We start from the raw sequence: 25,748 nt of genomic DNA on the forward strand, positions 1-25,748 counted from the left end.
GTTGGTTGCATGTAGATGTGAAATAAGCAGGTCTATCTGGAGGTAACATTTGTCAAATTCAAGCCTTTTCAAATATGTTTGGTGGGCAGTTACAGTACATATCTCATCACATGACCCTTTTGTACGTTAGTATCCCATAGCCACATTGGTTTTAGTTCAGACTGATATGGGGTTGTATCACCAGCAGATGGCGGCACATGTCTAGCTGCTGTTGAGGTGCAAACTACCTGCTAACAACATCACACTGGTTTACAAAGTGCATACAAAAAATTATAAACTTTCCATTGCTTAAAAATCTACATTAGAAAGATCCACAGGCCATTTTCTCAACTACTATGTTCTCACATTAAATTGCAACCAGAATGTCTGAAATGTCTTATTCAAAAAATAAATCACACTATCTCTCTTTCAGTCGGTGGAGAAATAACGTCTAATCAGCGAACATGATATTCTTTTAACTTTGTTCTTAATCAATCAAATGTACTCAAACATAGTGTGAAGGAAACATTCTGAGCCAAATTGGTGGTAATTTGCTATTCCTAGCTAAATACTTTACATACGGATTTTCCTGGTGTAAAAAGAAGTGTGTTTAAGTGTATGCAGGAATGTACTAATGTGGCAAAGTTGCAGGTAATTTCCTTTTTGTAGAAATAATAGGTGCCTGAGGCTATACTCTGACTTCTCTAAAACCGGACATGGAAACTATGACACATGTGAAGCTGGGAAAATGAGGATGTGGCTGTGTGGGTGTGTATAAGCTAAAAAAGAACCAATCAGAGGAGCGGATATATTCAGTTTTTAACTCTTTCAAATTAAGTACCGTATTCACATACCGTACAGGACACCAATGTGGTTAAATGAAAATGTTAACACCATCACACAAGGCCAGCTGCAGGAGGTTTAAACATGCTGGCCCTTAATAGGAGAACAAATCAATTAAAATATATTGACTGAGGAAATAGTTATTTTAAATTAAATTAATCTAACTGTTTGAAAAACTCCTTTTGTCTCTGCGAAATGTAGACTATCACAAGTAAACCTTTCACCACACCTTGAAGCGCAGGCAGGCACAGTAGAGACAAAGTTCTGCATGCGTGGAACACACACACAGGCACAGATACACACACACCCTCTCTCTGAACTGTAGCACTGACATGTGTACCAACACATGCAGCCTCACATGGTGAGAAACATGTGCCCTGCTGAGATCTGAGCTTTGTGGCCTTTGAAACTCTCGCTCTCAACTCGCTGCATGAGGCAAAGGATACCCAGCTGTGGAAAACATGCAGTATTGTAGCTCTCGGAGACAAACTGGGCAATAATTCACCAATTAAGGTTTTAAAGAGAGGTAAAGTGGTTACTCACTAAGCTTCAAGCAGATTAGAAAGCCCGCATGGCTAATCAAAACACTTTTTTCTCCATTGTAGATTGTGGCCAGAACAGCAAATGAAGCGAATAATTACACATCACAGATACTGTGGAGTGCGAGGCTATAGTTTGGAGGCTCAATCAGATGTCTTTTGATTTACTGCACTTTAACTGTCAAATCAACCGTGCCAAATACTGGATATGAATACATGAAATAACAAAGAGGAGCACCAAGATACCATCGATAAGAAAGTCAGTTATTGAGCACAATTAAAAAAAAAACTAATATAAAGGTTACAGTCAGCTGTCAGTCAGCCAACCTATGCCGTCAACTGACGTGGATTGTTTCTAATTAAGGGAACAGCAATAGGCTCTGACCTCATCACTTCCTCTTTGCATACACCAGGGTCAGAACAACAGACACATCAAATACAGAGATGACGACAGCTGCCATTATAGACTCTACTATGTGTGCACCATGAGGAGGATAACAAACACCTTCTATGAATGTACTGGACAAAAGAAACCATATAGCAAGTCCCCAACAATACAGTGACTCCAATAAAATGAAATAAATCAAAACCAGTATCCGCCTATAGTGCAGTAGCAGTCTAAGACATATGAAGTAGTGCTTACAAAATGAATTGATTTATTGTTATGGTTGAATTGTTGATCATTTGTTCATTGATTGATTCTAAGTGATAAAATCAGAGAGAAGAAAATGGGTACCACTTTACAATAAGACTAATAATGAAAGGATTCATAAATGGTTTATAATTAGGTTATGAATTAGGTTGTAAACACTTTATTAATCATTAAGAACCATTTATAAACCAGTTCTAACATAGTTTGCATACATCAACACAGGCTCACTATTTGGCAAGAGGACTAAGCCTTATATTGGCTACTTAGCGAGAATCAACTCAGTGAACAACAGATACCAAGGATGCTAGCTGATGAAGAAGACAAGTAAGCTAAGTAGCCACTATAAGGCTTAGCAGTACAGATACATGTGGGCTCACTATTTGGCAAGCAACCGGTCACAGTTGCCCTGTCTTATAAAAGCTTATTAATGATTTATAAAGTGTTCACAACCTAATTAATAAATGAATTACAAACTATTCGTGAACCCTTTATAAGGGTAGTCTTATTGTAAAGTGGTACCAGAAAATGTTTACATTGTGCTGGTGATATCATCTTAATTGTGAGAATGTGCTGTTTTGCAGAGTGTTATATCACTGTACACCGACTTTAGGCTATAGCCTATTGAATGTATTGTGTATTTTAGTCCTAAAAAACAAGCAATACTAGCTTAAGATATGAGGAATTGTTATGGACATTTCCACATGTTCTGAAATGTCTAAATGATTAGGCAATGTATGGAGAAATGGAGAACAGTGAACAGCAAAGTGACCTAAAAATCTAAAGTTTTTAACTTACAAAATATATCATTCATTGCACTAAAAATGCAATGAATGATCTAAACTCACAATTCCCATTAAGTCAATATTACAGAAGAAATGAAAGAGGCTGAGTGAAAGACAACAGTCACTGATTCTACAGTTAGGATGCATCTACAATGTAAGCAGAATGCTACCAGGCAGCAACACATTTGCAGAAAAGCCAGTACAAATACAGAAACACCTTCAAGAACAACAATCTAAAACCGTCAAAGAGGATTATTTTGTACTGCTTTTTAACTCAACATTTAAGCATCATAAATCATGAACCAAACACTGATCACAGGAAAACCAAACTTGACAACAAGCCAATGTTTCACACGACACACTGAAGACAGCAGCTTTAGCATAGCCTAATGGGCGGTTAGCAAACACCAGAACAACACAGCACAAAAATAAATTCAAGTTAACAGGTAACTGCTCAACCTACCTTGTTCAAATGACGCAATGTTATCCAGCAGAAGAGTCTTTGGGAAGAGTCGCCATGGTCCAAAAAGGCAAGTTACTTCTCCTTGGTCTTGAAATTAGTATTATAGGGTGAAGTTACATCTAATGCATCAAAAATATTCCTCCATTGCTTCATGTTGTTTTAAGTTATTGACAGGGAAGCTTGGTAGTGATATGATACTTAATTTGTGACATCACTGTAGAGCCTGCATTAAAGCTAGGCCGCAGCTAGCAAAGCAAATCAGAGAGCAAGGATCCAAAGATTGAACCGGGTGCCATTCTGCAAAGGGTGCGTTTGATTAATGATGCAGCGACTGGACTATTTCGTGTGAGTACCTGGTGAGTACACGTTTAAACATAACTGTTTCTTGGTGTTTTTTCTTAACCCAGCTCAAATAGCCATGATTACAATTTAATAGCCATAACATCGTTAAAAAAAAAAAGAACACGTAATAAAGATAATAAATGTGCAGTTTCGAGTTACTGTGTTTTTTTTTGTTTTTAAAGAACATGATATGCAATTCTCCCTGTAGCTACAGTATGCATGGCTATCACTAATATTATTTTAGGCTGCCCACTATTTAAACTTTGCAAAACACATGGATCATAAAAAGGGCCTTGTTTATTAGACAAACTGGTAGTGTGTTATCCCAGACTTAGTTCACAGAAATATAGGGGGTTTCTCAGTTTTGAAAGTGCTTTATGATCCAAGATAATTTTTGATAGAGTAGACTAGTTCTACTTCCCTAGAAATGAAAACATTTACTCCATGCATATTCTTTACACAGTATTACACTATCACCTGTGTGAAAGAGACCTGAGATAATGTAATATTTAAAGAACATGTTAAAGCCTTTTCAGTATGGTTAATAACACTAAGTAGCACTGCACTATTTCGCACCGAAACATTTGTAACTACAAAACAATTTTTTCTAATTTCATAATGCACCATGGAGGATTCAACGTGTCATCATTTTATTAGACCCTTGGGGCACGACATAATTCTGACACTCTGTGACAAGAATACATATCTAAAGATACCTACAGTAATTGAAACAGAACTTGGATTGTGGTGAAAATCTTCACCCACAAGCACTCATCTGTCATTTTCATAACCAGCCCCAAGACACCTCCATCTGTGTAGTCTTAGCATCAACAACTGAAGCAACACCTTACATACAACAACTAAGACATTCATTAAGGCAGTATCGGTGTTTAAAAAGCAGCCAATTCTTCCTTCATCAGATTGATTGAAGTTTATTCTCTGACGTTAGCTGCCATGGAAAATGAGGCTAAATGCTAACTTGAAAGTGCAGTTTTGGGGCTTCAACCATGAATTTTTCAGCCGTCTTACACATGGCAAACTCTTTCCTCAGTGCCAAGGGTTGTGAAACATTTGTTCAAAATGACACTGCAATTTACCCTGGTCTGTATCAGATGTCCGGCAGTGGCTCAGTCAGTAGGGGCTTGGACTGGGAGCCGTAGGGTCGCTGGTTCAAGTCCCCAACCAGACCTAAAATATGGAGTGTGGACTTCTACTTGGAGAGGTCCCAGTTCACCTCCTGCCCTGCCGTGGTGCCCTTGAGCAAGGCACCGGACACCCCCCTTCCCCCCCCACTCCCATTGCTCCCCGGGCGCTGTACAATAGCTGCCCACTGCTCCTAGTACTAGCCTCCTTGTACTAGGATGGGTTAAAAGCAGAGGCCAAATTTCACTGTGTGTGCTGTGTGCTCTGCATGTGTGACCATTAAAGAGGGTTTCATCCCTCCCTATTCTATTCTATAAGATGGTTGCCCAGTAAACCAAAATGGCAAACACAGACCCATCACCAGCTTCCATGTTTACCCTCAGTTAAATAACGTGACTGGAGGCTGTGGACCACTTGTTATCTCTTTTCCTGATGCTGTGTTATATTTACAGCCCTTTTATGAATCATATGACGATACAGTATCCCAATGTACCGTGATGGGCATTGATTTTTCCTAGTCAGTGTCCTTTTACATTACACTGAAGATGTAAACATATCACAAAGCCTATCATGCTGGTTAAGATGGATGCATGTTTTCCCCCTTTCCATTACTAAAGTTCACCAAACACATGTAAAATATTATTAAATCACCATACGAGTGACGGAGGTACGGGTTGAGTCATAATGTTGGTGAAAACTGAGCTAAAAATAAACCTTATTGCAATTCAAACTGATGAATGAGGAAGAGGGCTTTCATTTACAGTATATGGAGTATTTTTAAAGCACGACAGAGCTTTGAAATCATAATTAAGCTTTAATGGATCTTTTGGTACTTCAAAATGCGAGCAGAGGAGTCTGTGTTTCATCTACATGTAAATGAGACTTCTAACTGTCTTGCTTGTTCATTATAATAAAAATGGCAATTCATTGAATTAGGTATTTGTGGAACTACCGTGACATTGGTTTTCTCCCCTAAAATAGATAATTAAGTTGAGAAATGGTATAGGATGAGATCATAAATCGACTCTGTGAATAAACAATTTGCTCTAGAGTCTACACAACTTTTAGAAAATCTCAAAGTCAAGGACAAACAAAGTCAAGGGAATGGGGACTGTGAGGCCCCTCTGTGGTTTGGATGTTAGTTCTGTAAGTGGATCATAGTAAGTAGGACAGTTAAAATGACACAGACAGACCCAGATGTGTCTCATCGCTTCTTCCTCTCAGAGAAACTGATCAAGCACCAGACTGTGGGTGGACTGGACCATAATCATACCATGAAAATAGATTTGATCTAATGGGAGATTTCATAAATTTGAAATGATCTCCCACCATTTAAAAAAATACGCTTTAAACGGTTTTCAGTCCTGACACTGATTGTTTGGATTTTGATGAATACTTTTTTACATGTATCAAATGATTTACTTATTTGTGTTCTAAACCAGTGGTTCTCAACTGGTCAGGCCTTGGGACCCACTTTTTCCTTTGTCAATAAATCGCGACCCGGAATGTTGAACCACTCAACGCTTTTCAGCATACAATATTAATTAAAGTGAAGTACAGTACAGTGCATTATCTCCCTTCACAGAACTAAAGTATGCTTTAAAAAAAGGTTTAATGATATGATGGAATCAAAGCTGAACTGTACATAAAAAGGCACACATGCTGAAAACCCAACCCCAGAAGGCGGGTCTGGAGGGATTCTCCCCCAGGAGATTTTTAGAAATACTAACATATAAACTACGCATTCTGGTACACTCTGAGAAGAAAATAAATAAATCTATTACTACCCGACATATTAATAATATTTTATGACATTGTTTGTTTTGCACTTTGTTCTGACAGCTGAACTTGCTGCTCCACACAGAGAGAAGAGCAAAGAGGAGATAGTCTGTGTGAATTACTTTAAATTGTGGGTAAAGGTAGATAGCTCCCATTGTTCTGTGACCTGTCAATCATCAAACCGGGGGTCATATTTCATTATGTGTTCATTTTGATCTGAAGTTTTAGTACAACTTCCATGGATACAACTGTTGTACCCATGGATGTATAAAGAATAGTTCTACCGCAAAGTTATTCTCCGTGGGGACTTCCGGCAACAATCTTGATTCTGATTGGCCAGAAGACTCGAAAAAACATCAGCAAAGATGTTTTATTGAGAAGATGATCACTACGTGACAGAAGTTTTCAAAACCGTTTATGGTCTCCGGTACTTTCAGTCCAACGCCTACTGCATGCACAGCGTTAGAAAATCGGGCCTTCAAAATGAAAGTTTGACTTTTTTCCACAAAAAAATAATTTAAACAATGATTTCCTTTTTTTTTTTTTTTTACTCAAACATCTGCGACCCTCTCAAAACGGGTCCGCGACCCACTTTTTGTTCGTGACCCACCAGTTGAGAACCAGTGTTCTAGACAGTGTACTTTAATTATATGTATTTGAATATTTTTCTGAAGGCAGCCTGGAATATTTACAACACATAATCCAGACTTTTCCCCCCGCTTCATTTCAGATGCACAGGAAGGATCCATTGACAGCTGGCTTTGGATGCAAGCAGCAGCATGACTGAAGCTGAGATGCATCTGAATCAAACAGACAGGGACAGCGTCTATCAACTTATGTGTCGAAATAAAAGCATCTCACACATGAAAGGACGGATCTCCATGGTTTCCCCTGGAGCTGAGCCTGGTTGCCATGGGAGTAGAGGCGCTATCACAAGAGGTAAAAAAAACACAGACAGGAAGAAAGTGTCATCTTTCGGTGCACAGTAGGCCTACCTAATCATGCACAGTTAGTTTTATTTATTTAGTTTAAATATACTTCTCGTTGCTATGTTATCTTTGTAGATAATTATCAAAGAAACTTTAGTCATTATTTCCCATTATATGTTGTTTATTTAATCAACTTTAGATTTATTTTTGCTCACTTTTGTTAAGATGGACAAAAGTTAGCTATTAATAGTTAGCTATTAATCAAATGAATCCAGCTTTTCCTGAGTCCACCCCCCGTCACATGATCTGTGTCCTGGCAGACTGTTTGCCTAACTGTTTAATGGCTATGCAGACAACATTGTGCAAGCCCTGTCCTGATTGTCCAAATGCATTTAACCATCCGAACAGCATGTTCACAAGGGTGATCAGACTCATCACTGGGGGCAACTGAGAAATGAACACACACAACTGCTGTGTTGCACATGCCACATGATGAGTTATTATTAGCCTCCCCTTTTTACTGACGTACTGTCAAGATAACCAACAATTAAACAGCCCTGCTTGTGAGTGATTGCCTGAAGCAACACACCAGCTTCATATGGAGTCTCAGCACCTACTGTTACGTATGAGAGCAGGGTTGAGCAAGTTTAAACACCTTGGTTATGCTTATATAAGTGTGATCAGATATGAGGAAGTCCTGCCTACAGTATGTGTGGTTGTTGTGTACTGAACCGGTCACGCTTGGACTCGGCTCCATGCAGAGCCTGAGGTGATTGAGTGGGTGCTGTCACACAGGACAGGTGCACAGGCTAAGTGATGAGTCCGCTACGTGCAGATACAGTACAACATGAGGTGTTCTCGACCTTATCATATACTGGGAAATGTCTATGCAGATAACAAGATGTAAGGTGATTCCATCAGGTTGAATTTGGCCATTTTTGAAAAGACATTGTCACTAACTAGACAGAGGCAGAATGGCACTGTCACACTGGAAATAATGTGGAATATATTGAGTCAAGTCATTCTATTAATGAAACCATAAAGTAGCTCATGTGTCTCAGCCAAAACGTAAACTTGAACTTAACTTTATCCTTTTGAAATAAAAATAATAGATAGATAAATAAAAATAAATACTGCAGTCCCACTGAGATTGGAGCACCACCAGGCATCGGCAGTGTGTGTCAGTAGGGTCTGGTTTCATCTTACTGTACGTGTTGTGTCCTCACACAGCCTAATGACGCATCTAAAATAAAGTGTATAGCTTACTCATGACTAATCTGGTGCTGGATGAACATTGAAGGAGGTGTTTACCAATTTGAAGAGTGGGGCCATAAACACTGGTATCATGACGCTGAAACAACAATCACTCGGCATCACTGCTGACATCATGGAACATTTTAACCTCTTTTAATCAGGTAATTTGATTAATGCTGTTCAATATTGTAAAAGAGGATTACATATAGCTTTTGAAAGGATTTATCTTTCTTGTCTCCAGTCAATATGATGGGCCTATACAGTATGCTCGACTTTTTTTATCAACTTACAATAGAAGTTCCTTTCTTCTTCTATCAATGTTAGACATCAGAATATTTCAACTTAACAACATCATGTGTATGACATCTAAAGCAGTGGTTCTCAACTGGTGGGTCGCGACCCAAAAGTGGGTCACGGGCCCGTTTTGAGAGGGTCGCAGATGTGTGAGTGAAAAAAAAACATAGAAATCATTGTTTACATTTATTTATTTTTTGTGGAAAAAGGTCAAACTTTTATTTTGAAGGCCCGATTTTCTAACGCTGTGCATGCAGTAGGCGTTGGACTGGAAGTACCGGAGACCATAAACGGTTTTGAAAACTTCTGTCACATAGTGATCATCCTCTCAATAAAACATCTTTGCTGATGTTTTTTCGAGTCTTCTGGCCAATCAGAATCAAGATTGTTGCCGGAAGTCCCCACGGAGAATAACTTTGCGGTAGAACTATTCTTTATACATCCATGGGTACAACAGTTGTACCCATGGAAGTTGTACTACAACTTCAGATAAAAATGAACACATAATGAAATATGACCCCCGGTTTGATGATTGACAGGTCACAGAACAATGGGGGCTATCTACCCTACCCACAATTTAAAGTAATTCACACAGACTATCTCCTCTTTACTCCTCTCTCTGTGTGGAGCAGCAAGTTCAGCTGTCAGAACAAAGTGCAAAACAAACAATGTCATAAAATATTATTAATATGTCGGGTAGTAATAGATTTATTTATTTTCTTCTCAGAGTGTACCAGAATGCGTAGTTTACTGTATATGTTAGTACTAAAAATCTCTGGGGTTGGGTTTTCAGCATGTGTGCCTTTTTATGTACAGTTCAGCTTTGATTCCATCATCTCATTAAACCTTTTTTTAAAGCATACTTTAGTTCTGTGAAGGGAGATATGCACTGTACTTACTTCACTTTAATAATGTATGCTGAAAAGCGTATATTACAGCACCATTTTTTGTTGAATAGATTTGAGTGGTTCAACATTCCGGGTCGCGATTTATTGACAAAGGAAAAAGTGGGTCCCGAGGCCTGACCAGTTGAGAACCACTGGTCTAAAGGCTGTTTTCGCTGGACATTTGATTGATTGCAATGGGAGTTGGATACCAAAATACAAAAGAGGTCCACTAGCCATTGTCCCTATTTCTAAAGCAGCTGTTACCCTGAGAACATAAGTAGGTGGGGTACCTACTGGTGACAACATTGGTCAAACATGTTTACAGTGACATTTTACGTTGTCTGCTATGTGTTTTGGCACAATACAAGCGCCTGGTAAAACAGAAAATGTGATAAGGAAACTGGTTTGAACAGACTGATTTACACTGGGTAAAAGATATGGTAGGGGAAGGGAAACTGTTGCTTTTCCAAGTAAAGAAAACAACATTCGGTCTCCAATCCAAAAAACATTGAATAGCTTTTGCAGCAGTTATAAAGCTGAATGGTAGCAGGACATTCACAAATATGACTGTGTATATATAAGTATATTAGTGTAAGTATACCTGATGTTTTCTAAGTGTAGTTGTTGTCTATTCCAGCTCATTACTTTGAAATGGTAAATGTGCATTAGCTGGGCAAAGGCATCCTGATGAATGAAGGTAACCAGGCAACTGTTTTCAGACACTTGAGATTAAGCCAGTGCACTTCCCCTGTTGCGCCTTTGCATTCATGATGCACAGCTCTTAGGGAGACAGATGTTTCCTACAGATAATATGAAATCACTTCTAGTAATCAGAGGTAAGTACCAAAAACACTGCAAATTATGGACACACACCCACAATCTTGTATTCCCATTACTCAATCTTACATATGTATTTTATGTTCAAATGGCAAATATAAACATTTATTTGAAAAATATTACAGCGCATTTTAAACAAACATAAAATATACTCATATGTATGTGTATGTTATATTCCAAACTGTTAGATATGGAAAGAAAGGTTTTGTTTTTTTAATCATGTAAGAAGGTGAAATGGTTAAAGAAAACGGGATACATTATTTGGACTTGCATATGTTTTTCAAGTAGCTTTTTTCAAGGGGTAATATCAATTGCTTACAAGCCGTTATTTGATGCTTTTGTTCAGGAGCAATTCATAGACTTTTGTATGAGCGGCACCAGCTTGGATCAAGGCCCTAATGCTGCTGTAACAAATGTGCTATATAAAACCAACGCTTCCGCTCCTTTGAATATAGATAGATCAGTGGAAATCCCTCTGAATCCTATCAGTGGTTGACCAGCATGGGGAATCACGGGTAATTCTCATTTATTACAGGGTATTTCACAGCTGAGTCAACACTCAATGCAAAAGTGCCTAACAGTATCAGCCTCTTCACAGGATCTGGAAATGAATCCTTTTAGGAGAGGTATTGTTGAAAAATGTAGGTTGTCTGTGTGGGATGTTTATGTGTTCCTTTGTTAGAAATAAGATGCTCCTATGTATTATAATGACACAAAAGCCTGCGCGTTAGGCCTGGTATTGTAGAAACACAAAACCCTCATTTCCATCAAAACAATTGAGAAGGAAATGGAAGGTTTTTGTGGCTACGCTGAATCTGTAGTTCCAACTGAAAGTGGATCATGAGCTGTATTTGTCCAAAGGCTTTTTCTCAGTCGCACGATCCAGACTGGAAAATCTTGTAAAATATTTGCATTATAAAGCATACTTCATCACAGACATTGGACTTTAAAGCCAATCTCCCAGCAGGTTAATCTTTGGTGAAAAAAAAGCTAATTATATGTATCTCCTCACATTACTGTATGTTGTTTTGACATCTACTGTATAACCAGCAGTTGTCAGTCCCCTATCAGTGCTTTTTCTAAGCCCTGAGAAACCTATTAATCTTTAACTAGGAGCTATAGTGGCAGCCGGAGCTTTTAAGCCTGATCTTTATTGCTGAAAGCAGCAGGATATATGTGCCTGCAGTCTACATTAAGAGTTCCTGCTCTGTTCAGTTGAGTAAACATGTATGTGTATATTGCATGCAAATGTGCAGCTTTTTGTCTTCAGCATGCATTTAATCTATTTTGTTCTGCACTTGTCTGAAAAAGACCTGTCTTTATACACAGCCGTTTTATTTTATTATTCCTTTTAGCAGCCTACATTTGTAACTATGATATTTCCATTTGGAGCTGACCGTGGTCAATTCATTTTGTTTCATAACAATAGTAAAAGTGTCATTTTGAAAAAGTATTGTAAAAAATCTAAAACATAGCCTGGCCTTGAATGCGTCATATGATACAAAAAAACACATGCATTCTACGTCTAGAGTATGGGTTGTTCATGAACATATTCCGTTTTAACGGTAATTGTTATTGGTATTATGTATCCATACTGGGTGAAAAACAGATCTTCTTCTGAACACTGTTTACAATTATGCATACTCGACGGTGAAAATTCCCCTCTCAGGTTTCTGGTTTGTAGTGATATTTTAATCATTGGAAAGGTCAGGAAGAAAACAACAGGCTTATGGGACAAATATGAGACTGCAGTTGTCTCCAGCTCATGCTGCAGCAACATTAACAAACCAAAAGCCTGTATATCATTATATTTACATCCTTGTGTTTGTTTATCAGCAAATCCTAAGTGGGGATTCACTTTGGTGGTGCATTTCTTTATTCATGCTTATCCTAGCATTGAATCATAAAAACACATATGGAGAAAATTAAGTTATTGTTTCTGCAGTGATACAATTTATGGTTTACAATTTCTTTTTCTTATAAATGTATTAAAGACAAACAATTTCATCGTTTTCCATAATTTAATCATATAAAATCTTGTTTTACAATACAAAATAGAAAATAAATAATTCAAAACATAAATAAACAGTTAAGGAAGTACTTATTTATGATGTCACAATGCTAGAAAGAGGCAAATCACAGTTACCAAGGAGATAGTCTCTTTTCAGGGTGGACATTTTGTTCACCACTTTAAAGCGAAGGGACCGCTGACTGATGTCTTCCTCTGAGATACTATCAAAGAAGAAATCCTCATTGAAGATTGGATTACGGCTCTTTCTGATGACTGTGCTGCGTTGCTTCTGGACTTTTCCGGGCACCAGAGAGAGGCTGACGCTGCAGTTGATAATCTTGGGGTCTACAGAGAGTGGATAGAGGCCCTCAGCACTGATCAGTCGAACCCGTAGTCTTTGGTTATCTGGGCAGTACTCTGCTGAGAGTCTCAGGCTGCCATCTCTCCCTATGGGTGCCATTCTTTCCTTCATTACCCTCTCTTTGTGCAGAGTCATGTCCATAGGGAAGATGTTGGGTGGCGCCAGGCTGTAGCTGCTCGGCAGGCCTTCAGCTAACCCATCTGATGCCCTCCTCATGACATTGGGGCTATTGTCTGTGGAGCTGCCTTCATCTGTGGACAGGGAATTGTTCCTGGACACCATTGCCTTCCTCATGTTCCTTGACAACAGCAGATCATGGCTCAGTGCTTTGAAGAGGGAAGACTTGGCAGGGCATCTGGTCAGCAGTGGCGAGCTGTAGGGAGAGGATTCAGTGGAGGAAGTTGTATCGCTGTCCAGAGTGGCCTGCCAGTTCAGAGAGTATCCTCTCGGGGAAAGCCTGGAAGTCAGGGAGTTGAGGCTGAATGAAGAATGAGAGGAGGAGGATGGCGAAGTTGAGGGGGAGAGTTTGGAGCACAAGCTGGACCGACTTCGGGGCAGCAGCAGGGGAGAGGAGCCAGGATCAGAGTGGAAGAGCGACTCCTTCCTCCTGGTGTGGGGGCTCTCCAGTAGGGTGCAGAAGCCATAGCAGGTCTGAGCTCTGGCCATGTGTGGAAGAGACAAGGCAGCCTGGCTCTGGGGGTCTGCATTGGTGGTCTCCTCATCACTGCAGCCTTCATAGGGGCTCTCATCCACACTCTCCACCTGGATGATGTGCGGGTTCATGAGCTCATAACTTGTCACCTCTATTTCAGGGCTAGCCCTCTCACATGGAGACGCCTTGGTGACTCGAGCAGGTCGGCTGTGCTCCGTATTTTTCATCTCCTGGAGGGAGGGGATGGTTGGGGGGATGCAGAACTCTGGGATGTTGTCTGGGGTGATGACGTAAGGACACAGGTGAATTATTTTGGGTTTGTCGCCTTTTTCTCCAAACATTATGTCACCAATTTTAAAGCTTAGTTCTGCTGATGGGAGAGGCAGGTTAGATCTCTCCACTGACACACGGATCTTATCCACCAACCACATGGGTCCTCTGGTAGCAAGTGGGAAACTCTGTAAAATCAAAAATATATCATTTTAAATTGTGGCATTATGTTCGGAAATGTAACACTCAAAGTGAGATCATATCTACAACCATGAACTTTTCCGAAAGCTTTCCTTACCTTTTATATTCTGAAGATATAGATAATCCACAAGGCTGTCCCACACAGGATGGACGGATAGCTCCTGCTTAAATCTCAGCCTGTTGTGAGAAATCCCAGAGGCTCTCTTTCAGCAGATGGAGCTTCTCTCTTGGCAGGATCGGCACATCTGTGGCTGTTTGAGAGACAAACACAGTTTAAATGAAGCAGGAAACCAGTGGATGTAACACACGCCCCCCCCCCCAAACACTGATTGCACAGGATCCTCCCTCTCTCGTTGTCCACCGGTTCCCATGGAAATATCCAAACTACAACAAAGCGCATTGCCCCTGTAGTAACTGCTGCTCTGTGTCGTGAGATAAGCTTTTACTTCTAGGTGAACAGCTGTTTTAAAGCAAATGGCAGACTTTTGATAAGATGGGGTGTACTGTATGAATTTGTTCTGTGACACAAACAAGGTTATCTGATAAGATACGCATTCAAAACATTTGTATAACATTTGAAGTTCCATTACCAAAAGTTAAAGTGATAAAACAAGCCTGGCTTTAGAGCAACAGGTCAATCCAGCCTCTTTATAGCTTTCTACTGAAGCCCTTGTGGTATACAAATACATGTAGCAGGTGTACTTGGTATGAGTATAATGTATATCCACCAATTCCATTTCTTCATTGAGGCCCTACAGTATATCACTAATTTATTAATTTAATAATTGATTAAAGAAATATTAAGATGCTTAACACATACATTATTGCATCATAATTTCACTTGGAAAATTCCAGATATATTTTGCATCACTAAATTCACATGTCCCAGTTGCACATTGCAACATTGCACCCTTAGGTCTTCAACCTTCATGAAACATTGTCATATCAGTGCTACCCTCTTGTGGTGGCACAGAAGCTATAGGATGAATGATTACCAAAATGCAGGACAGAAAACTGTAATTGTGGTGGATCTGCACTTTAGCTATAGTAGTTACTGTATTTAATCTGAAAAAATACATTAAACATTTTTTTGACACAGACTTACACAGTACAACTGCAACAAGCGTCAGTTGTGCTGGTTTTGGTCTGTTTCAATAAGATGCTAACGCAACAAGGACAGTCCCTTTACCATTGTCCTTTGGCTTATCTCCGCTCTCTTGGGATTCTAGAGGGAAAGGAGGGATCGTGTCAAAAAATTCCACTCTGCCTTGGCCAAGGTTCAAGTGGAGTAACTTGTTTACAATGCATTACCAGGCAGGCACTCAAATACAGAATGATGTCAGTGCTAACAATATACCAGGAAAGTCCTGATTGGGGGAGCTTCTAAGAATTGTTTTTTTGAAAAAACGTTCCAGACTCAAAAATCTTAAAAATCTTGTGCCTCTTACACCAAGGTTAAAATAATGAATTTGAGTTAAATCATAATGTCCATACACAAATATTAACTATTTTAATGAAAATGTAATCTAAGACTAAAATTGATCACACACAGCTCCATAGACATACAGATGTACTGTGGGTCTTTGTGTGAGTCAACTTTTTGTTGGTGAATACAGTTTTACGCTTTTCAATATAACATGTCTAGTAATAAGCAGGAGGAAAGGTTTGAAGAAATAGTGTATAATACTGAATTTTACTTGTTTTCTTGACAACCACTGGTTTATTTTCCAAGCGTCTGAGCCTATGCTTGTATGGAGGCTTGAACATCTCCATTAGATGGCAGTATCTGCTCAGATTTAAAAAAAAAACAGCTCAGAGATGATACACAGAGAAAGATGTTAGTGTGATTGAATACTCTCTAATTATTACAGAGATGTAAATCCAGCCAAAAACTCATCAAATGAAATAGAATACAATGTTTATGAAGTCATGATGCAATGTGCAAAATAAAACACTCCTTAAAATTCATTATTTCAAATATCTCAATAGGATAGGCCTACATGTGTTTCCCCCCCTCAAGGCATTACAAAAAAAGACAGATCTCAGTCTTTTACATCTTTCATGCGTTAATATTCAATCGCGTTTCTCGGGTTCATTTTATCTCGCACGATTGCTCATCTGTATCTCTGAGCCTAGCGTTGAGCCTTTAAACCTATCTTCATCTGGCTACGTCTATGATTATCACAAACCAGTGGTGTCTGTGACGTTGCTTCCTTTTTACGGCGCATAGATATGCGGTCGTTTCTCTTTTTTCCCCATCTCTCTCCACTGTACGATAAAACGAGGAGGGGCTTGATGCCGTGGAGGAGGCAGGCAGGCTGAGCTGACCCGCTTGCGGTGTGTGTGTATCGCTTAGCCTACATCCAAGCCAGGTCGCATGCATTAACGAGTGACAGACATCAGGTAGGATTTCAGATTATTTTCTTATTTTACCCCCTGTGTGTTTTCAAACCCTGACGCTGTTGTTCAAGGTGCTGTTCCTCCCTAACGGGCTCACTACAGGGAGGACCGCTCGATGTTGGCTCAGCAGAAGCGCTAGAAACATCTCATATTCATAGCCTGCAGACGACCTTTTCACATGATAATGGGATGTGTTTCACTTCTCCGTGTCCTTGCTTTTATTTTTGATTTAACACCAGTCGATCTGCTTCATCCGGTGCGTTATTACGAGCCTGTCAAATATATGTCTTCGCCTAATGTTTGAATGACTGCTTTTGACATTGACAGATAAGAGGTAATATGATGAATATTTAATTGGCTACTTGTTTGGCGTTGTTGCTGCATGTTAAATATCTAGGCTTGCCGAAAATCGGAATGGGCAACTAATGCTGCCCAGCTCCAGCATCCTTGCTGCTCTGCAAAGAAATGTGGTGTACAGTAACTTGGACTTGACCTGAATGTTATCTGGATCGGCTTAACATCAAAGCTGTGTGGGACTGTCGTAGCATGGAGGGATGTAACCAATGATGATTTACAGTAGGCTGACAGAATCGTGGGGAGAATAGGCAGGGGATACTCTATAATGGTCTGTTTGGTCAAGTTTGTTGAGCTTGCCAGCCCACTAATCCTTCGGCCCAGTGATAGAAATCTGCATTTTTTGGATCTCTGTAAGAGAATTCATTTTTTATCTCCCGGCACCTGCATGCTTGCTGAGGTCGGAGTGAATGCTCACCTGGCTCTACTTTCTCCATGACACCTGCAGGGGGGATGTGCATCCCCTGAAGGACATGACTCCCTACTGTAGGCCGCCCTGCTGCCTCATACAGATGTGTGTGCGCTGTCAAATGTTACTGCGTGAATGTGAAATACAGGGGCCATGCAGTACACCCCTACATATTTCCATGGTTGGTTTTACAGTTTGTGGAACAAATGTATGAGACCTGCGCTCAATTGCTATGCCAAACCACATTAGCAACACGTCAGCCTCTTTCGACATTCTCATTTACAAGAAAAGCTTTTGGCTGCTATCACAAACTGTTAAAAAAAAAAAAATCACCCCACCCCTCTACAGTATTAGCAGCTGAGCTTTCTCTATGAGAGGCATCTTCGACATTAAGGGTCAATCCAAGGATACTCATGGCGTGAGGGGGGTTTCAAACAAAGATTGAAGGGTGACATGAGTGATTTAACCAGCAGAGTTGAGCTGTATCAGCAGGCAGCTGTGATTCTGGATAGCTTTATACAGTAAGGCACCACATAGAGATCTGAGGCTTGATTCCAAGTGGGAGTAGCCGTACTAAAAATGGAATCCCTGGTGGTGCTGTAAGGCACCAGTTAGTGTAAAATAAAAGCATCCGACAACCACATTATAGGGAAAGGTAAGGGCTCCGCAGCATGCAGCATTGTTGCATGTTGCTTAATTGGTCTTTCTAATTCCCACATAGCATCTGTGTTTGTGTTTTATAATCAATTACATGCTAGAGGGCCGCTTTCTGGTTTTACATGTTCTGAAAAGTAAACAATCAGCATAAAGTGTCTCAAAACCAACGGTTCGGTTGACAGTTGATGGTGTCAAGCATTACCGTTTTAGTTTTTTTCTGCTTCAAAGTATGCTTCATGTGTGATGGTAAAATTATCTCAGCTTTTAATTAGTAGCATTACCAAAGCCATGGAATGTTTCTGTTATCAGATATATGGATGCTTAACCTTAATAATGCTTACATTCAGTGGTCTGTAGTGCCATTTATAAATGTGACAAGGATGATGATGTCAAAATGTTTGGGATTTTTAATTTCTTTAATTGTGTCATGTAAAGTATCTTAATAAGAAGTGTTCAAAAGCTGATTGGTAAAATGTGCCAATAGAAAATAATCTCCAGATTACACAGTGCTGGAAAGGCTTTATGAAGCCTAAATACCTTTCCCCTATAATGGCATTGAGCTGGATTGTCTGTAGGATTAATGTTTAGACTAGCCATAACATATTTGCTCCTTTCTTGACATTTTGTAATCAGATAACTAATTTTGCAGGTACACTAAAGCAACATCTCAATAGTGGTACACTGCACCTGTTGGTTCACCGTACAGTAAGAGCATTCGGCTTGCCAATGAGTCCAGAAGCGTAGACCTTCCCAATCTGAGCATCTACAATGAGCACTGCACACTTTCCTACAGCACAGTACACAGATATAATTAGATCACAGCACCACCAATGTCACAAGCTCACATGAAGCATGCATCTGCCAGCGGCAACGGATAAAAGCCTAGTGTTCCACCAAACACAACACTGGATACTATTCACAAGACCCAAGGTTATAAAAGCAATGTTTGTGAGTGTGTGCCAAAAGAAATCATACAAATATTAAACTTATAACATAATAAAGAGCCCAAACTCGTAAGTAACGTGAACATTCTACATTTCCTCCTGCCTAATCTTTTGAAGTATTAGATAGCGGTAATTAAAACCAAGCACTATTTAAACGGTGCCTTTTTCCCACTCATTGCCAGCTATTGAAGAGGCCATTACCACAGTGATTCCGTATTATGGGAAGCTATTAAGGGTATCTCTGCTACAACAACTTTAGTCCACTCTTTCAACTCTGCGCCTAATTTACTGTGAATCACAGGTCACAAACATGGCCTTTAAATGCACCGCGTGCTCCCGTAAAGTGCATTTAGTCAGTGTTCTTTCAAATTGTGCAACCCCGGGGAGAAACATGCAATCGTTGAACTGTTCCATAAATAACTGTAACAAGGTTCATGCATTTCCAAGTAAGTATTTTGATCCACAACGTGTTGAGAACAAGCACAATAGTAAAAGACAAAGGCTCAACTGTATTTGCTGTTCATAAGAAAGTGATTTTCCTCTCAGCTGTTTCAGTTGCTCCGTCATCAAGAATACATTCCTGGTCGGAATTCCCCAGGAAATGTTCTGCTGGTGGGGGTGGGAAGTAAGGGGTTTGAGAGTCATTGGAGAGAAAGATTGTTGAACCATATTTAATGCATGAATGTGTAGGAGGTGGAAACTCAAACACACCCCATGCTGGCGCTGTGACCCCTTTGTGTTTCTTCTTTACCAGTGAAATAGATCTCTCTTGTGTATTTCCTCGCTGCTGTCTCTCTGTGATCGCAGACTCTTTAGGGCCTGGCTCGTTTCCAGATATGTTTCTATAGAAAAAGAGGTGGATGTATGAGCTGGCAGTCATCCTTACTCCTCCACCACATCAATCTGAATTCATAATTTCTGGTATTTTTTTCCCTAACAGATGACTGTGGCAGGCAGTCAATAATATGTGAGAGCTATAATGCAGATGGGAAATGTTTTCACTAGCAAACAGTTCCCAATGTGCTTTCAGATTTAAAGTCAGGTTGATCTCACATTAGTTTAAATTGGGGACACACATGATTCCTAATTGTTGGCCAATCTATCGATGCGTATCAGTATAAGCACATCCACAGGTCAATCTATTGTTGGTCCAGTAATGTGCAGCAGTTTAATATAACTAATTTAACTTAATTTGGTGATTATATCTCCAATTATATGATTTTACTTTAATCGAGAAAGAATGCAGTTAATTGTTGTTTCCTCTTTCTTTTTTTGATCAGACCAGCAGACCATGTTCACAGGACATGACATCATTTATTATAATTGATGTAGAAAGACCAATATTAGGTGACGTGGTAATGTATTGAATTGAATGGTGAATAGTGGTGTCTGAAACAGCACTTACCAAAGTATTTACCTTACATGTGGTCTGATCCGGCTGTATTGATGCGTAAGCGGACTCAAGAAGTAGGTCAGTCGAAGCCGGTGTGGTGTGCTTTGGGTCAGAGGCAGTGGCACAGCCGTTGGCACTTCTCATCAGCAGGTCGAATTAGCTGCCCGTTTAAAGTAGCAGATGACAGGTCTGACCTCCCCGTAATGCACTCAGTATAGCCCCCCGACTGGGTTAGTGGCATAAAAGAAAAGAGGTGTGATCTGAAGGTTCTCTTAGCACCAGCGGTCAGCTTAAGTAAATATCTGCCTATTTACCTTTGGTTGCCTGGCTGCTGATACATTTGAGTACATTTAGGTTTTTCAACTTTGGCAAATCTATCTCATACTTTCACCTAATCTCTTTTGTGTGTTTTGAGGTCGGGCTATTCTGTTGAATTATAATTTAGCATTGAGCAAGTAATCTGACAAAAGCTTCAGTAGTTAAGCTGACATTTTAAATAACTCACCCTTGTGCAAATTGCATAAATAACCCTATTAGCATTCAGTTGTACTTTTGGTAATTGTGTAATTCACACTTCATTCTGTTATGGCTCTGTTTTGGTGTTACAGAGTAACACAGGAATGATTGGGAACATGACCCACTCTGCCTGAGGCAAACTGATTATCAGTGCTAAAGCTCATGTGATACCTGTGCTAAAGATCATGTGATACACAGCCTCCTCTGAAAAGGGGAGAGTGGCTCCACTAATGTTTTCTTGTCTCTGACATGTTTCTCCGTATAGCAAGTTTGAGGGAATACAATGAGATTCCATTGTCATTGCCTTGCATTTAAGTATAAAAGGAGTAGATGTACTCTATTGTGTTGAAGTCAATAATTGTCCTCCTGTTCTTACAGTACAAAATGGCAGGTTGGGTTTTAATGGACACAGAATCCATAGAGCACAGTTCACCACCTTGTAGTCTTTGTTCAGTTATAATGGCTGCTTTTGTCGACTTGCTGTAACCAGCCAAGCTTCTTGTAAGGTACCACTGCTCAGAGCATCTAACTGTCTCTTTGTTGAGAGATTTGAAGGTACATGCCAGTTTTTTTTCGTGCATTCACAGTTTCTTTTGGCTCTGAAGAAATGTTAATCATGAATCTAAAGAATATTTGCTGAGATTCTGTTTTTATTTGTTCTCTGATTTTGGTAGTATTTGTTGTAGCCAGTACCAGGAAGGAATCACATTAGAGGTTTACTTTCAGAGGCTGTGATGGTTTTCCCCCATTTTTCAGCATGCTGGGAGTGTTTTTTTCTGGCAGGGGGTCTCCTAGGACCGCCACAGGAGCTAGAGGTCAATGACAGTGGGACAGAGATCCAATTGATTGAGACACTTGCCATCAAACTACATCAATGATACATCACAGCCAAATACAGCAGAGTTCAGACAATAATCATTTGATGAGGACGTGAGTTTTAACACCGATGACACAATACGTGATCCCAGTTTGTAATTTGCACACGATAGGAAATCTCCAAAGCTTGAGAGGCTTACACCATTTTTGGACAGAGAAAAGCTAGCTGCATTTGGTCAGAGGTGAAATGAAAAAAAAAACAGATGGATAAAGTAAACACAGAGATATTGCTGGCGAATGGCATGGTACATCTTGTTTTAAAGAAAATTGACGAGGCAGCAGCTTCACATCAAGGTTAATTGAGGGCCGTCGGGTCCTCTGTGTTCACAGCAGCTGTCAGGCTGTTTTTGTGACTGCCTGAGGGGAAAGACTCTCCTGTCTGAAGAGCCCCACTGAAATTACTGCTATCCTCTGCTCTGATCCTCTGCAGGCTGCAAGGGCCGCTGACCGAGCGAGAAATCCCCCCCTCCACACTGTATTTTATCCATGCTCTCTCTCTCTCTCTCTCTCTCTCTCTCTCTCTCTCTCTCTCTCTCTCTCTCTCTCTCTCTCTCTCTCTCTCTCTCTCTCTCTCTCTCTCTCTCTCTCTCTCTCTCTCTCTCTCTCTCTGCTCAGGGTGATGTAGTGTCAGCACCTTGAGTCTCAAAGAAGAACTGTGGACTGCCCTGACACACTCTTGTTGAAATGATTTCACATTGCCCTCAATGGCCAGGCGGAAGTGCATTTAGCAGCTGGATGCTGTACTGTAGTGTAAGTGATGGTGTTACTTTAGCCTGTATATTCAGCTCATCTGCAGTGCAGTGACCTTGTGGTAGGGCAGAGGGACTCTCTGGTTACCATCAGTGGAAGGCAATAGCTAGGATTACATTCGTTGCTCCGTTTTTGTTGATAGAATGATAGTGTTCTCATGTGACCATGCGATGATTTGTAGTATCTACCCTAGCATTTCTTAGTTGTTTCTAACACGTTGAAATCAAGATTATTTTATAATTTAATGTACATATTTTATTGATGCTGCTGCGGCTCTAGATAGCATTTAACATATGAAAACGCTGGCTTCTTTTGAAACAGAAAACGGGTTTATAAAAGAAAAATGAAAATGAGCACTAGTGTCAAAAGATTTAAGGCTTTAAGGCTGTAGCTTTACTAAAATGCACATGCAACACTTTAAAAGGTGTGCATAGTGAGCTATACAGTAGCTCATCGGTACAGCATTCAACATCTGTTAATTAAAAAAAAGAAATTACATTCATCTGCCCTCACGAATGTGTTGACTCAACCTTAGTTGTTCTGCTGATCCTCTGGGTCAAGTGCAACATAAATTCTAAATGCTTTGGGAATAGGGTCACCTGGCCTGATGGCACAAAATCATTAGCAAAGGAGGAAATTGTAATTCAAGTCAGGCTTTCATTATACAAAATCTTGATTCATACAGTAACCTTGTTTATCGGTGCGTTGTTGTTCTTAGAGCTGAACGAGAGCTGAATATAAATGTTGACTTTCCTCAAAACATGCATTGTCTGGGAAACCAGAAATGATGAGCTCACTTGAGTTTGTGTTCAATTTCCTGTAGCTGTGTCAGCAGCAGCTGAAGTGAGGGAGATATCAACATCCTCCTAAAACAGATTCTAATATAAATCCTCGACTCTCAGCATGTCCTTTTAACATGTCGTTATATCCATACCATATCTGTTTTACGTGTAGTACACAAACAAGTCTCTAAAAAGCTATACAGTACAGAAAAATGGGCGAGCTAGCATTCATTTATCTACTGTTAATTATATTTACTTTGCACACATTTCATTGTGTGCTTTTTATTTTCCCTTCCCTTCAGGTTTTCTCTTTTACTCCTTCGCTGTGGCTTTTCTGTTGTGCCACTGGTTAAACGTGAACATGTGCATTACAATAATACAGGTATTCAAAAGGATAATCATATTATTTATAGAAGCATCGATTCATTTTATCCGCAGCACTGAATCATGTTGTCAAAGTCAGTGAGCCATCAAAGCAAGTGGTCATTGTTCCGATGATGCACTGCCTTTTCCATACAGCACAACATGAATGGAGAGGGTTTATGTAAGATGAGACATCTTGAAAATGCTCTAAATAGGGCAACCATTATAATATGCCTACTCTATGCATGTGCTTGCATGTTTTCACGGATACTCCCTAGCACTCAAGCTGTAAAAGTTGCTGGACTTGGACTGCTTATAACTGTTAGCAGTCTTTATTGGATAAAACAGTGGCTACTTAAACTAAATAAGGGGCTTAGTAGCTTTGATTTGAGGCCCCTAATGTACTTGGTTATACAGACAGTCAACAGTTTGGCAGCAAACAAGAACAGCCCTGTGTGCTACTTACAGTATATAGTTGATGTTAATAAGGAATATTTTGTACCTATTGGAAAACTGATATTTTATGCGTTCTACTCTACAAGATGAATGGGAAATTTAAACTTATACAAGCACAAGTTACAATTTGCACCAAGTATAATGTAGGCTCTCAAGACACCTTGAATCTCTTTTTCAAATTGGATCGCTTTCTAAAGGTAAGATGTTAAATATTTTCATCAGCTAAAGTGCTGCTGGCATCTCTGTATTTTTTCAACATCCCCATGAAATGCTTAAGTCTTTGTCTTCTCTATTAATGCAGTTGGCATAGGTCAAGTTGATGCTGTTTAAATTGCTATTAGATCTACATAACTGAGGACACTGCAGTCACATAGTTCCTCATTTCATGGCATTTGACTTGCAGGCCAAGCACACATGGATCCTTCTTTGCAAACACAAACTCTTGTCATCATCTGTTCATTTATGTTGCAAAATGAGAAATATATCCAAGCATGACAAATGTTTAATACTGTATGTGCATAAAACATTTTTAACAAGTAATTCTGCAACACTGCAACTAAAACTATTAGTAGCTAATAAGAAGGAGCTTGTCTAAGCAATTGCTTCCTCGCAGTTGTCATTAAGCCTCTTGTACAATAAATAAGCAGTGTTCCTTTCATCAAGAAAACATCAAAACATTTTCCCCTGATAGATATGAAAACATTTCTACGGAATCATCCAGTGTGCAAATATTACTAAAACAATCTGTATTCAAGAACATGGCACAGCGTTAGCACTACATGTGAAAGATATGAGATTAGAGAAGGGTTAAAGGGCAGACGTGTATTTTTCTTTTGCCCGAATAGAGATGCTGTGTATAAGTTTAAAATGATATGGTGTTAAATTCTTGCCACCCTTACCATCTGTTGGGTCCGCTATATGGCAGCTGTTAGCTTCTCTCTCTGGTGGGTCTTCAGTTTCTTCAGACATGAGATTGATGGACCTGCAGCCAATAGAGGATAGCTGCTCACCCGCAGTGGATATGCTACCCCTGCGAGGCTATACCCACGAGATGACACCCTCTCACCCCAGTCTGGCTGGGATGGAGTCATATATCATAGCCAGGTGTGTGTGCCAGCCTGAGGTCAAGGGTCATCCCAGTGCTAATGATCACGGCTCTTTTTGAAAACGCATGAAGTGGCTGATGTTCATCTTGCTGCCTCTGGTCATTCTTAATTTCCTCTAATTTGTTTCTGCTGTGTCTCATTCATTATTCATGCGCTCCGCCCTTTTCATAATCCAAAATCAAATGTAGTTCTGCCACATGTAGGACTATTGATGCGGTTATTTAATGACTGTCAGGGTCTTTGGCATATATTTGTGATGTACGGCCTATGTGAGGAGCTCATACTGGGAAACATGCACTATCTTTACAGTTTGATTTGATTTCTGTGTGCCTGGGAAAAGCCTGTCATAAATTACAGGAATCTCATAGAGTGAGGCACTGTGAAGCTTTTTAAATTCCCCACTGGGAGGTGGGACAAAGAGACAGCGGATCAGGCTGTGCTCTGAAAGGGCGATCTGTATGCAACTTCAGTGAGAGACAGCATCCTCGACACATGGCAAAAGCTCAGAGGCATTGCTAAGAATG

At 39.9% G+C, this 25,748-nt stretch overlaps 2 protein-coding genes across 2 annotated transcripts in view; one reads left to right on the forward strand and one right to left on the reverse strand.

The window, feature by feature from the left end:
• Window positions 1-12,743: 12,743 nt before the first annotated feature.
• On the reverse strand, window positions 12,744-14,442 carry c2cd4a (C2 calcium dependent domain containing 4A). The gene is made up of 2 exons (XM_034141863.1): window positions 14,316-14,442; window positions 12,744-14,205 (listed from the first exon to the last, which is right to left on the reverse strand). Exon 2 carries the CDS (start codon window positions 14,176-14,178, stop codon window positions 12,829-12,831), a length of 1,350 nt encoding a protein of 449 aa, XP_033997754.1. The 5' UTR covers window positions 14,179-14,205; window positions 14,316-14,442; the 3' UTR covers window positions 12,744-12,828.
• Window positions 14,443-16,509: 2,067 nt separating this feature from the next.
• The window catches only part of tln2b (talin 2b), a 77,481-nt gene continuing 68,242 nt past the window's right edge, over window positions 16,510-25,748 (forward strand). Inside the window, exon 1 of the mRNA XM_034141970.1 lies at window positions 16,510-16,621. The gene's annotated coding sequence lies outside the window, so the exon portion shown is untranslated. The remainder of the gene's footprint in view (window positions 16,622-25,748) is intronic.

This window comes from Trematomus bernacchii, unplaced genomic scaffold (assembly GCF_902827165.1).
Source record: "Trematomus bernacchii unplaced genomic scaffold, fTreBer1.1, whole genome shotgun sequence".
NCBI classification, from domain to species: Eukaryota; Metazoa; Chordata; class Actinopteri; order Perciformes; family Nototheniidae; genus Trematomus; species Trematomus bernacchii.